The 12,607-nt window shown below is 43.3% G+C and overlaps 1 protein-coding gene across 4 annotated transcripts in view; it reads right to left on the bottom strand.

Moving 5' to 3' along the window:
* Window positions 1-12,607, bottom strand: part of LOC112225422 (OX-2 membrane glycoprotein) — a 30,661-nt gene that overhangs the window by 14,725 nt on the left and 3,329 nt on the right. For all 4 annotated transcript variants that reach the window (XM_024389382.2, XM_024389383.2, XM_024389385.1 and 1 more), the window contains exons 4-5: window positions 11,267-11,596; window positions 675-959 (exon numbers count right to left, since the gene is read on the bottom strand). In XM_024389382.2, the coding sequence (XP_024245150.1) occupies window positions 675-959; window positions 11,267-11,596 (615 nt within the window). The remainder of the gene's footprint in view (window positions 1-674; window positions 960-11,266; window positions 11,597-12,607) is intronic.

Here is a 12,607-nt window from a genome sequence, read left to right as displayed (position 1 = left end):
GTCAGAATCCCCAAATAAATGGTAATTTCACCACAAAATCTAAATTTCGCAGTGGCCAAATCAGTTTCCAGACTTCAATCCCATTGAAAACCTGGGGTTTGAATTGAAGAGGGCAGTCCACAAGCGCAGACCAAAGAATTTAAAGGGTTTGTAAAGATTTTGTATGGAGGAATGGTCTAAGATCCCTCCCAATGTGTTCTCCAATCTCATAAAACTGTAGAAAAAGGCTCAGTGCTGTTATCCTCACAAGGGAAGTTGCATAAAGTACTGAAACAGGGGTGCCAATCATTTTGACCCTTATCTTTTTGAGAGAAAAAAATGACTTGTTAAACAAAATAGCAATACAGCTCAGTATTTGTATTATTTATTTCATAGTCTTTTTTGCTCATCTTTATCAAGGGAGACAATCATTTTGGAGGAGACCCTTTGGGTGTGTAAACTAAACCTGCTTGGCAATGACTTCAACAGAACAGATCTAAACTCTTACACACTGTTTACGATAAGTCATTATTGTTTGCCAGACAACGTTCATCCATCCCTCAGGGATCAATATTCTTGGCTTTGGTCTGGTTTGGTCAGGCTACATTTTCCAAAAGTAGCTAACTTAAAAACAAGTGTAAGCTCGGAGCAAATAAAAATTGAGATATTTGCATCCTTCCTTCCGTCTCACTCACTCTTGGTGTTCATCGAAACAGCGATGGGTGACTCCAGACCCTTATGGTGGACGAGACATTTGACGGACACATCCTTCAGCAGCCCTGATTGGACAGTGAGGGTGCTGATGACCAGGGTGGTCCCATCCCCCTGTTGGAGCTGTGATGTCACAGGGGGTCCCATAGTTCGGTTGTCCCTCTCCACGTTCCACACTATCTCCGCCGGGGGCCGGGACACAGCTGTACAGTTGGCCTCAATAACCCCTGGAGATGTGCTCTTGTAGCTCACCTGGGGTTTGGGCAGTACTGGGGAAGACACAGATGCAACCAAAAATCAATATTGGGTTTACTGAATCAATGTTTTTCAGGTGGGTGATCTACTGTTATTATGACTAGGTCCTGGCTAGAGACTCTTTTTGATTACCTGGAACACAAAAGAAAATCTAAAAGCTTTAGTTGGGTTACACCAAGTTAACCACTGAGATGTGTCTAGTTTTGTGATTCTGATATCAATAACGGAGTACACTTAAGAAAGATAAAGAGGATATCCAAACTTATTTGGGCAGAGAATCAATGTCACAGATGATATCAATGTGTGAATACATTAAGCTTGTGAATACAGTGCATTCGTAAAGTATTTAGACCCCTTGACTTTTCCACATTCTGTTACGTTACAGCCTCATTCTAAAACGGATAAAATTGTTTCCCCCCCTCAATCTACACACAATACCCCATAATGACAAAAGAGCAAAAACAGGTTTAGACATTTTTGAAAATGTATTAAAAATAAACAAATAAGCAAACTGCAAGTGGGTTGTCATGTGCCTTTTACAGAGGAGTGGCCTCCGTCTAGCCAGTCTACCATAAAGGCCTGATTGGTGGAGTGCTGCAGAGATGGGAGAACCTTCCAGAAAGACAACCATCTCCACAGAGGAACTCTGGAGCTCCATCAGAGTGTCCATTGGGTTCTTGGTCACCTCCCTGATCAAGGCCCTTCTCCCCCGATTGCTCAGCTTGGCGGCCAGCTCCAGGAAGAGTCTATGTGGTTCCAAACGTCTTCCATTTAAGGAGGCGACTGTGTTCTTTGGGACCTTCAATGCTGCTTAATATACAACGTCATCTGAGCGCAACGTACGCTGTTGAACGCTGAACGAAAGCTGAACGAGAGACCTTGGTTTATTGATTTCCATTCCCATTTGAGATCGGATCTGTAGGTACCTGCGTCTTCGTCCTCTGTTCTGTCTCTTTTTCCTGTAGCTTCTACCTCGGGTTCAGATCCTCAGAGCTCCCACCCTCGTCAGACCGTGAGGCCCTTTCAACATCACCACCAGCTCTAAGATGAGAAACATCTCAGTTCCCAATGCAAAAACCCTGTGCTTACTCAGGAGCACAGTCCGTCTGTTCTACGACAGATGCTGGGAGCGGACGCTGTCGTAGTCCATGTGGGTTCAAACAACATCAGGAGGGCTAGCATGGAACATCTGAAAATGAATTTTAAAGAACTGATTTTTGCATTAAAAGACTTAAAAAACGGCCAATAATTTCAGGTCCAGTACCGTCATTGGGCCGTTGATGTGAAAGATTCAGCAGGCTACTGGCATTACACATCTGTCTAAAAGATTACTGTAGCTCTGCTGGAATAACTTTTAAAAAGATAACTGACAACTTCTGGAAACAGAAGATACTCTACAGCAGGTATTCCCAAACTTGGGAACGAGCAATGCCATCAGGGGTATGCCAAATAAAAGTGTGATTCATTAAAAAAAATATATAATCTTCTGTGCAACTGGGTCCAGGACTTCCTGACGGGCTGCCGCCAGGTGGTGAAGGTAGGAAACAACATCTCCACCCTACTGATCCGCAATACTGGGGGACCTGCAAGGGTGCGTTCTCAGCCATCTCCTGTACTCCCTGTTCACCCATGACTGTGTGGTCATGCAATCTTCCAACTCCATCATCAAGTTTGCAGATGACACTACAGTGGTAGGTCTGATTACCAACAACGACGAGATAGCCTACAGGGAAGAGGTGAGGGCCCTCGGAGTGTAGTGTCAGGAAAATAACCTCTCGCTCAATGTCAACAAAACAAAGGAGATGATCGTGGACTTCAGGAAACAGTAGAGGGAGCACCCCCCCATCAACGGGACAGTAGTGGAGAAGGTGGAAAGTTTTAAGTTTCTTGGCGTATACAGTGAAGGAAAAAAGTATTTGATCCCCTGCTGATTTTGTACGTTTGCCCACGGACAGAGAAATGATCAGTCTATAATTTTAATGGTAGGTTTACTTGAACAGTGAGAGACAGAATAACAAAAACAATCCAGAAAAACACATCAAAAATGTTAAATTGATTTGCATTTTAATGAGGGAAATAAGTATTTGACCCCTCTGCAAAACATGACTTAGTACTTGGTGGCAAAACCCTTGTTGGCAATCACAGAGGTCAGACGTTTCTTGTAGTTGGCCACCAGGTTTGCACACATCTCAGGAGGGATTTTGTCCCACTCCTCTTTGCAGATCTTCTCCAAGTCATTGAGGTTTTGAGGCTGACGTTTAGCAACTCGAACCTTCAGCTCCCTCCACAGATTTTCTATGGGATTAAGGTCTGGAGACTGGCTAGGCCACTCCAGGACCTTAATGTGCTTCTTCTTGAGCCACTCCTTTGTTGCCTTAGCCGTGTGTTTTTGGTCATTGTCATGCTGGAATACCCATCCACGACCCATTTTCAATGCCCTGGCTGAGGTAAGGAGGTTCTCACCCAAGATTTGACGATACATGGCCCCGTCCATCATCCCTTTGATGCGGTCTAGTTGTCCTGTCCCCTTAGCAGAAAAACACCCCCAAAGCATAATGTTTCCACCTCCATTTTTGACGGTGGGGATGGTATTCTTGGGGTCATAGGCAGCATTCATCCTCTTCCAAACACGGCGAGTTGAGTTGATGCCAAAGAGCTCCATTTTGGTCTCATCTGACCACAACACTTTCACCCAGTTGTCCTCTGAATCATTCAGACGTTCATTGGCAAACTTCAGATGGGCATGTATATGTGCTTTCTTGAGCAGGGGGACCTTGCAGGCGCTGCAGGATTTCAGTCATTCACAGAGTAGTGTGTTACCAATTGTTTTATTGGTGACTATGGTCCCTGCTGCTTGAGATCATTGACAAGATCCTCCTGTGTAGGTCTGGGCTGATTCCTGACTGTTCTCATGATCATTGCAACTCCACGAGGTGAGACCTTGCATGGAGCCCCAGGCCGAGGGAGATTGACAGTTCTTTTGTGTTTCTTCCATTTGCGAATAATCGCACCAACTGTTGTCACCTTCTCACCAAGCTGCTTGGCGATGGTCTTGTAGCCCATTCCAGCCTTGTGTAGGTCTACAATCTTGTCCTTGACATCCTTGGAGAGCTCTTTGGCCTTGGCCATGGTGGAGAGTTTGGAATCTGATTGATTGATTGCTTCTGTGGACAGGTGTCTTTTATTCAGGTAACAAACTGAGATTAGGAGCACTCCCTTTAAGAGTGTGCTCCTAATCTCAGCTCGTTACCTGTATAAAAGACACCTGGGAAACAGAAATCTTTCTGATTGAGAGGGGTCAAATACTTATTTCCCTCATTAAAATGCAAATCAATTTATAACATTTTTGACATGCATTTTTCTGGATTTTTTGTTGTTGTTATTCTGTCTCTCACTGTTCAAATAAACCTACCACTAAAATTATAGACTGATCATTTCTTTGTCAGTGGGCAAACATACAAAATCAGCAGGGGATCAAATACTCTTTTCCCTCACTGTACATCACAGATCAACTGAAAAGGTCCACCCACACAGACAGTGTGGTGAAGAAGGCGCAATAGCGCCTCTTCAACCTCAGGAGGCTGAAGAAATTTGGCTTGTCACGTAAAACTTTTACAGATGCACAATCGAGAGCAACATGTCGGGCTGTATCACCGCCTGGTACGGCAATTGCACAGCCCTCAACCGCAAATCTTGCCTATGCCACACACCATCGCTCATCTATATATTTATATGTACATATTCATTCCTTTACATTTGTGTGTATAAGGTAGTTGTTGTGAATTTGTTAGTTTATTTGTTAGATTTTACGCCATAGTCGGAACTAGAAGCACAAGCATTTCGCTACAGTCGCATCTGCTAAACATCTGTATGTGATCAATAAAATTAGATTTGGATTTGATACCTCTGTTGATCCTACAGCTATTGTATGCAGTAATCATGAGCCTATGAACAAGAGTTACACTGATAGCACTGAGGCGGTGTGCCCTAGTAGGAAGGCGACTGTGTGCAGCTCACCTAGCACTATCAGCTCCAATATAAATAACATGAGAAAGTCTACTTCTGATAAGCTTCCCAGTAAAGCATTACAAATAATCAAGCAACCCAGAAGTGCTAAAAATAGCCCATATTAACATATGTAGCCTGAGATCAAGGTCCATGAAGTCAATAACTTGCTTGTAACAGATGACATTCATATTCTGACTGTCACTTAGATAATACCTTTGATGATACACTGGTAGCAATAAATGGTTATAACATCTACCGAAATGACAGAAACGCCAACAGGGGCGGTGTTGCGGTCTATATCCAGAACCACATTCCTGTGAAGTTGAGAGACGATCTCATGTTAAATACTGTTGAAGTAATATGGCTACAGGTTCATCTGCCTCACTTAAAGCCCATTCTTGTGGGAAGCTGCTATAGACCTCCAAGTTCTAACAGTCAGTATCTGGATAATGTGTGTGAAATGCTTGATAATGTATGTGATGCTAACAGAGAAGTATATTTGTATTTGAATAAAGCCAGTATGTCTATGTATGCGGATGACTCAACACTATACACGTCAGCTACTACAGCAACTGAAATGACTGCAAAACTTAAAAGTGCTGCAGTTAGTTTCGGAATGGGTAGCAAGGAATAAGTTAGTCCTAAATATTTCCAAAACTAAAAGCATTGTATTTGGGACAAATCATTCACTAAACCCTAAACCTCAACTACATCTCATAATGAATAATGTAGACATTTTGCAAGTTGAGGTGACTAAACTGCTTGGAGTAACCATGGATTGTAAACTATCATGGTCATAACATAGATACAACAGTAGCTAAAATGGGGAGAAGTCTGTCCATAATAAAGCGCTGCCCTGCCTTCTTAACAATACTATCAACAAGGCAAATCCTACAAGCCCTAGTTTTGTCACACCTAGACTACTGTTCAGTAGTTTGGTCAGGTGCCACAAAGCAGTTGGCTCAGAACAGGGCAGCACTGCTGGCCCTTAACCTCTTGAAGCTAGGGAGCACTATTTTTATGTTTGGAAAAATAACGTTCCCAAAGTAAACGGCCTATTTCTCAGGACCAGATGCTAGAATATGCATATAATTGACAGATTAGGTTAGGAAACACTCTAAAGTTTCCAAAACTGTCAAAATATTGTCTGTGAGTATAACAGAACTGATATTGCAGGCGAACCCTGAGGAAAATCCAATCAGGAAGTGCCTCTTATTTTGAAACCCTTCTGTTCCTATGCATGTCTATCGTCCATTAAAGGGATATCAACCAGATTCCTTTTTCTCTGGCTTCCCTAAGGTATCAACGGTCTTTAGACATAGTTTCAGGCTTTTATTTTGAAGAATGAGCGTGAAAGATCACATTGCGTAAGTGAATAGGTGGGAGTTTTTGCGCTACAGAGTAAAGCCTCCATTGTTCCTCCCGCTGTTATTGAAAAACCTACACACTCGATTGATATATTATCGAATATACATTTTAAAAACTACCTGAGGATTGATTATAAAAAACGTTTTGCATGTTTCTGTGGACATTATGAAGACTATTTGGAATTTCCGTCTGCGTCGTCGTGACCGCTCTTTCCTGTGGATTTCTGAACATAACGCGACAAACTAACTTCGGTACTTTGGGTATAAAAATAATCTTTATGGAACAAAAGGAACATTTGTTGTGTAACTGGGAGTCTCGTGAGTGAAAACATCCGAAGATCAAAGGTAAACGGTTAATTTGATTGCTTTTCTGATTTTCGTGACCAAGCTTCCTGATGCTAAGTGTACATAATGCTATGCTAGGCTATCGATAAACTTACGCAACCGCTTGGATTGCTTTCGCTGTAAAGCATAATTTCAAAATCTGAGACGACAGGTGGATTAACAAAAGGCTAAGCTGTGTTTTGCAATATTGCACTTGTGATTTGGTGAAGCCCCAAAATTGCCCTTGCTAGAAGCATGTGTTTCAGACATAAGGAAGTGGATGGCTGCAAACTTTCTACTTTTAAACTCGGACAAAACAGAGATGCTTGTTCTAGGTCCCAAGAAACAAAGAGATCCTCTGTTGAATCTGACAATTAATCTTAATGGTTGTACAGTCGTCTCAAATAAAACTGTGAAGGACCTCGGCGTTACTCTGGACCCTGATCTCTCTTTTGAAGAACATATCAAGACCATTTCAAGGACAGCTTTTTTCCATCTACGTAACATTGCAAAAATCAGAAACTTTCTGTCCAAAAATTATGCAGAAAAATTAATCCATGCGTTTGTCACTTCTAGGTTAGACTACTGCAATGCTCTACTTTCCGGCTACCCGGATTAAGCACTAAATAAACTTCAGTTGGTGCTAAATTACGGCTGCTAGAATCCTGACTAGAACCAAAAAATTTGATCATATTACTCCAGTGCTAGCCTCTCTACACTGGCTTCCTGTCAAAGCAAGGGCTGATTTCAAGGTTTTACTGCTAACCTACAAAGCATTACATGGGCTTGCTCCTACCCATCTCTCTGATTTGGTCCTGCCGTACATACCTACACGTACGCTACGGTCACAAGACGCAGGCCTCCTAATTGTCCCTAGAATTTCTAAGCAAACAGCTGGAGGCAGGGCTTTCTCCTATAGAGCTCCATTTTTATGGAACGGTCTGCCTACCCATGTCAGAGACGCAAACTCGGTCTCAACCTTTGTCTTTACTGAAGACTCATCTCTTCAGTGGGTCATATGATTGAGTGTAGTCTGGCCCAGGAGTGGGAAGGTGAACGGAAAGGCTCTGGAGCAACGAACCGCCCTTGCTGTCTCTGCCTGGCCGGTTCCCCTCTTTCCACTGGGATTCTCTGCCTCTAACCCTATTACAGGGGCTGAGTCACTGGCTTACTGGGGCTCTCTCATGCCGTCCCTGAAAGGGGTGCGTCACCTGAGTGGGTTGATTCACTGATGTGGTCATCCTGTCTGGGTTGGCGCCCCCCCTTGGGTTGTGCCATGGTGGAGATCTTTGTGGGCTATACTCGGCCTTGTCTCAGGATGGTAAGTTGGTGGTTGAAGATATCCCTCTAGTGGTGTGGGGGCTGTGCTTTGGCAGAGTGGGTGTGGTTATATCCTTCCTGTTTGGCACTGTCCGGGGGTGTCCTCGGATGGGGCCACAGTGTCTCCTGACCCCTCCTGTCTCAGCCTCCAGTATTTATGCTGCAGTAGTTTATGTGTCGAGGGGCTAGGGTCAGTTTGTTATATCTGGAGTACCTCTCCTGTCCTATTCGGTGTCCTGTGTGAATCTAAGTGTGCGTTCTCTAATTCTCTCTTTCTCTCTTTCTCTCTTTCTCTCTCTCGGAGGACCTGAGCCCGAGGACCATGCCCCAGGACTACCTGACATGATGACTCCTTGCTGTCCCCAGTCCACCTGGCCGTGCTGCTGCTCCAGTTTCAACTGTTCTGCCTTATTATTATTCGACCATGCTGGTCATTTATGAACATTTGAACATCTTGGCCATGTTCTGTTATAATCTCCACCCGGCACAGACAGAAGAGGACTGGCCACCCCACATAGCCTGGTTCCTCTCTAGGTTTCTTCCTAGGTTTTGGCCTTTCTAGGGAGTTTTTCCTAGCCACCGTGCTTCTACACCTGCATTGCTTGCTGTTTGGGGTTTTAGGCTGGGTTTCTGTACAGCACTTTGAGATATCAGCTGATGTACGAAGGGCTATATAAATAAATTTGATTTGATTTGATTTCATGAATATGAATATTTTTTAGTAATATTATTTGACTGTTGCGCTATGCTATTCAGCGGTTGCTGACGAAAATGATCCCGTGACGGGGATGGGTAGCGTCAAGAAGTTAAAAGTACACAGAGAGTGAACATTAATGACATGCATGTCAATCTCTCATGGCTCAAAGTGGAAGAGAGATTGACTTCATCACTACTTGTTTTTGTAAGAGCTGTTGACAAGCTGAATGAACTCTATTCCACATCAGGTAAGTGATGCAAGCAGTAGAATCATAAAAAAACAGGTAAAAATACACCTTGTGGATCAAAGGGGATTGTGAGGAGACACATTGTGAAATTGTTGTATGGTGGTATTAAACATTTTGTATTGTATAGATATGTAGTGGTGTAATAATGTTATAATGTACTGTTGTATCTTTTGTTTTATATGTAATGTAAGTGCTTTAATGCGTTTGGACCCCAGGAAGAGCAGTAGCTAATGGGGATCCCTAATAAATGCAAATGCTGCAGAAATGTTTTGTTACGCTTTCCCAGATCTGTGCCTCGACACAATCCTGTCTAGGAGCTCTATGGACAATTCCTTCAACCTCATGTACTTGGTTTTTGCACTGACAAGCACGGTCAACAGTGGGACCTTTTACAGACAGGTGTGTGCCTTTCCAATCAATAGAATTTACCACAGGTGGACTCCAATCAAGTTGTAGAAACATCAAGGATGATCAATGGAAACAGGATGCACCTGAGCTCAATTTCGAGTCTCATAGCAAAGGCTCTGAATACTTATGGAAACAAGGTTATTTCTGAGGGAATTTGAGGGATTTTTAAAATCAATTTTAGAATAAGGCTGTAACGTAACAAAATGTGGAAAAGCGAGGGGGTCTAAATACTTTCCAAATGCACTGTACGTGTGTACTTGAGCTCCATAAGCAACACATCGCCTCTGTTTAAAATGTTGTGTCCTCAGAGCTGTGGAAGGAATGCTATTCAATGGAATTGGCCACAGATATTTGGCCCTGACAGCAGCAGTGTCTTCACAGGCGTTTCTACACTTAATCATATGAACCAACAACCTGGAGAAGATCTGTGGTAGAGGTGGGGCAAACCCTGGAGGAATTCAAACAACAGAACTTTGCACTGTGATATCATACAGTACATTAATATGAGAGAGAGAGAGAGAGAGAGAGAGAGAGAGAGAGAGAGAGAGAGAGAGAGAGAGAGAGAGAGAGAGAGAGAGAGAGAGAGAGAGAAAGTGAGATAGAGGTAGAGAGTGTGAGAGAGAAAGTGAGATGGCAGTGGTGAAGAAAGTGCAAGACAATTGTTATCTCTGGCATCTCTCACGCTTTTCTGCTGGAATCGTTGGCAGTTACATTTGAGACAAAAGCCTTGCTGTTTGACTGGGCTGAAAGATGGAGAGTGAGTGAGAGAAAAAGGGAGAGATAGAAAGGTGAAAGCCACGAAAGAGGGAGAGTTGATGAGACAGTAGGGATCACTGTCTGCGTGAAACAGTAATACAGTCATGACTTTGGGTGTCACAATTTACTCCCCTCTCCCTTTAATAGATCCATTCTTCAGTGCTAATGTAAATTCTCTGGCAGTGCTCCCTCAGGCAGACACACCACCAGCCTGGGTTTCTGTTTCACTTAATCACACAAACACCACTTCAAACAGACAGAAACCTAATGATAATCAAACACTGATTTGACATGGAAATGAACAATGTGTGTGTGTGTGTGTGTGTACTGTATGTGCATGCATGCGTACATGTGCATGGGTCTCATGCTTTTTACAGTAAATCAGGGAAATAATCCACCTGGATGTAAATCCCATCTGAACCTCATCACTGAAGAGTCATTACCAGCAACATCCATTAATTACACAGCCCTACAGACTGTACCTCTCCATCTCAGCCATAACCATGTCAGGAAAAGCAGTGTCTAGAGACACTCCTTTCTACCTCGATCCCTTCAGAGCTGACTGCAGGTGCAGTACTCCTGACCTACCCAGTCCCAGCCCACATATATAATATATGGCTGTTCAGGGAGCACCTCGGTGCTATAGCATACTGTAGCAGCAGTAATCAAACTAGGAGGAGCTGCATATTGTTATACTGCCTCTTTCACTACTATAGTTTCTATCATTTAAGACTGAATGCTGTCAGTGAACACAGAGGTCAGAGCCCATACAAGCACATACATTCACACCCACATCAAAGTATCTCCCCCTCTTCACTAGGTGAAACTATGCAAAAGCAAACAAAAACATCCCACTGCTGTAATCTAATATTTCAGAATACATTGACCACCATCAGCCAAACACAATAGCAGCATATCATATTATTCCTCACGTTAGGGTCTGTACTCTATGGAGTGAAAGAGCATTCACCAGTCTGGTTCGTTCAGCACAGTCAGGTCTGTAATCATATTAACTGTCATGCTGGGGATTCAAACATCATGCAGTACTCAGGCTCACACTGAGTTACACCCATACAGCACAGTGTAAAACACAAGCACCTGAAGGTAGGTATGCTGGCATTATAATCTAGTATCATTACTATAGCTTAATCTCATTACTATAGACAGTGAGGAGGATGTTTAATTTAACCCTACCAAAGACAGTGAGGCAGACGGTAGCACTCTTGGTGCCCTCTGGGTAGGTGTGGTACTCGCAGGTGTAGCAGCCCTCATCCTGGATGATGACTGGTCTGATGGACAGCTGGCTGTGGGAGAGGGAGGGGGTCAGCCAGGCCCTCTCCTGGTAGGGTGGCTCGATCATGGGGTCGCTGTATTTGGCATAGGAGGCTACTCCGCTTGAGTCCCGCTGCTTTGCTGTATGTCTCCACAGCACTTGCTGTACCTTCTCTGGCAGGCCATAGGAGCAAGACAGGGCTGCCGCCTTACCACTCACCGCTGTCTTGTTACCCTCTGCAGTCACACGGGCTGGAGGAGGGGGGAAAGAACATGCTAACACAGGATTAAAAGGGCAGACACACAGACAGAGAGACGGGCAGACAGACAAGTACACACACACACGCACTATGGTATGCTATCTGTACGTCTAACTTTCTGTCTGGAACAGCTGTTTCTGATTGTCAGTATGTGCATCCCCTCCCCTCCTCAGTCAGTGGTCAGTAACCACACAGGACCCATCAATAACACATGAGTATGCTCCCACAGCTTCTACTTAAAATGCTGATATGGGAACATAAAACAAAACACATGGGGATGGGAGTCTTGACATCTCTATAGTATAGAACAGGGATCATAAACTACACTGAACAAAAATATAAATTCAACATTTGAAGTGTTGATCCTATGTTTCATGAGCTGAAATAAAAGATTACAGAAATTTCCCATACGCATCTAAAGCTTACTTCGCTCAAATGTTGTTTTTTACACCCCTGTTAGTGAGCATTTATTATACATGTATAGTCACTTTACCCCTACCTACATGTACAAATGACCTCGACTAACCTGCACACCTGCACATTGACTCTGTACCGGTACCCCCTTTATATAGCCTCATTATTGTTATTTTATTGGTTACTTTTTATTTAGTAAATATTTTCTTAACTCTATTTCTTGAACTGCATTTTTGGTTAAGGGCTCTTATGTAAGGATTTCACGGTAAAGTCTATACCTGTTTTACTCGGCGCATGTGACAAATAGAATTTTATTTCTCCTCTGTCAAAATAATCCATTCACCTAACAGGTGTGGCATATCAAGATGCTGATTAAACAGCACGGTCATTACACAGGTGCACCTTGTGCCAGGGACAATAAAAGGCCACTAAAATGTGCAGACTTGTCACACAACAGAATGCCACAGATGTCTCAAGTTTTGAAGGAGCGTGCAATTGGCATGCTGACTGCAGGAATGTCCACCAGAGCCTTTGAATGTTCATTTCTCTACCATAAGCTGCCTCCAACGTTGTTTTAGAGAATTTAACA

The sequence above is a fragment of the Oncorhynchus tshawytscha genome, linkage group LG26 (assembly GCF_018296145.1).
Source record: "Oncorhynchus tshawytscha isolate Ot180627B linkage group LG26, Otsh_v2.0, whole genome shotgun sequence".
NCBI lineage: Eukaryota > Metazoa > Chordata > Actinopteri > Salmoniformes > Salmonidae > Oncorhynchus > Oncorhynchus tshawytscha.
Note: the sequence above shows the minus strand (reverse complement) of the source record. Positions and strands in the feature narration are given on the sequence as shown.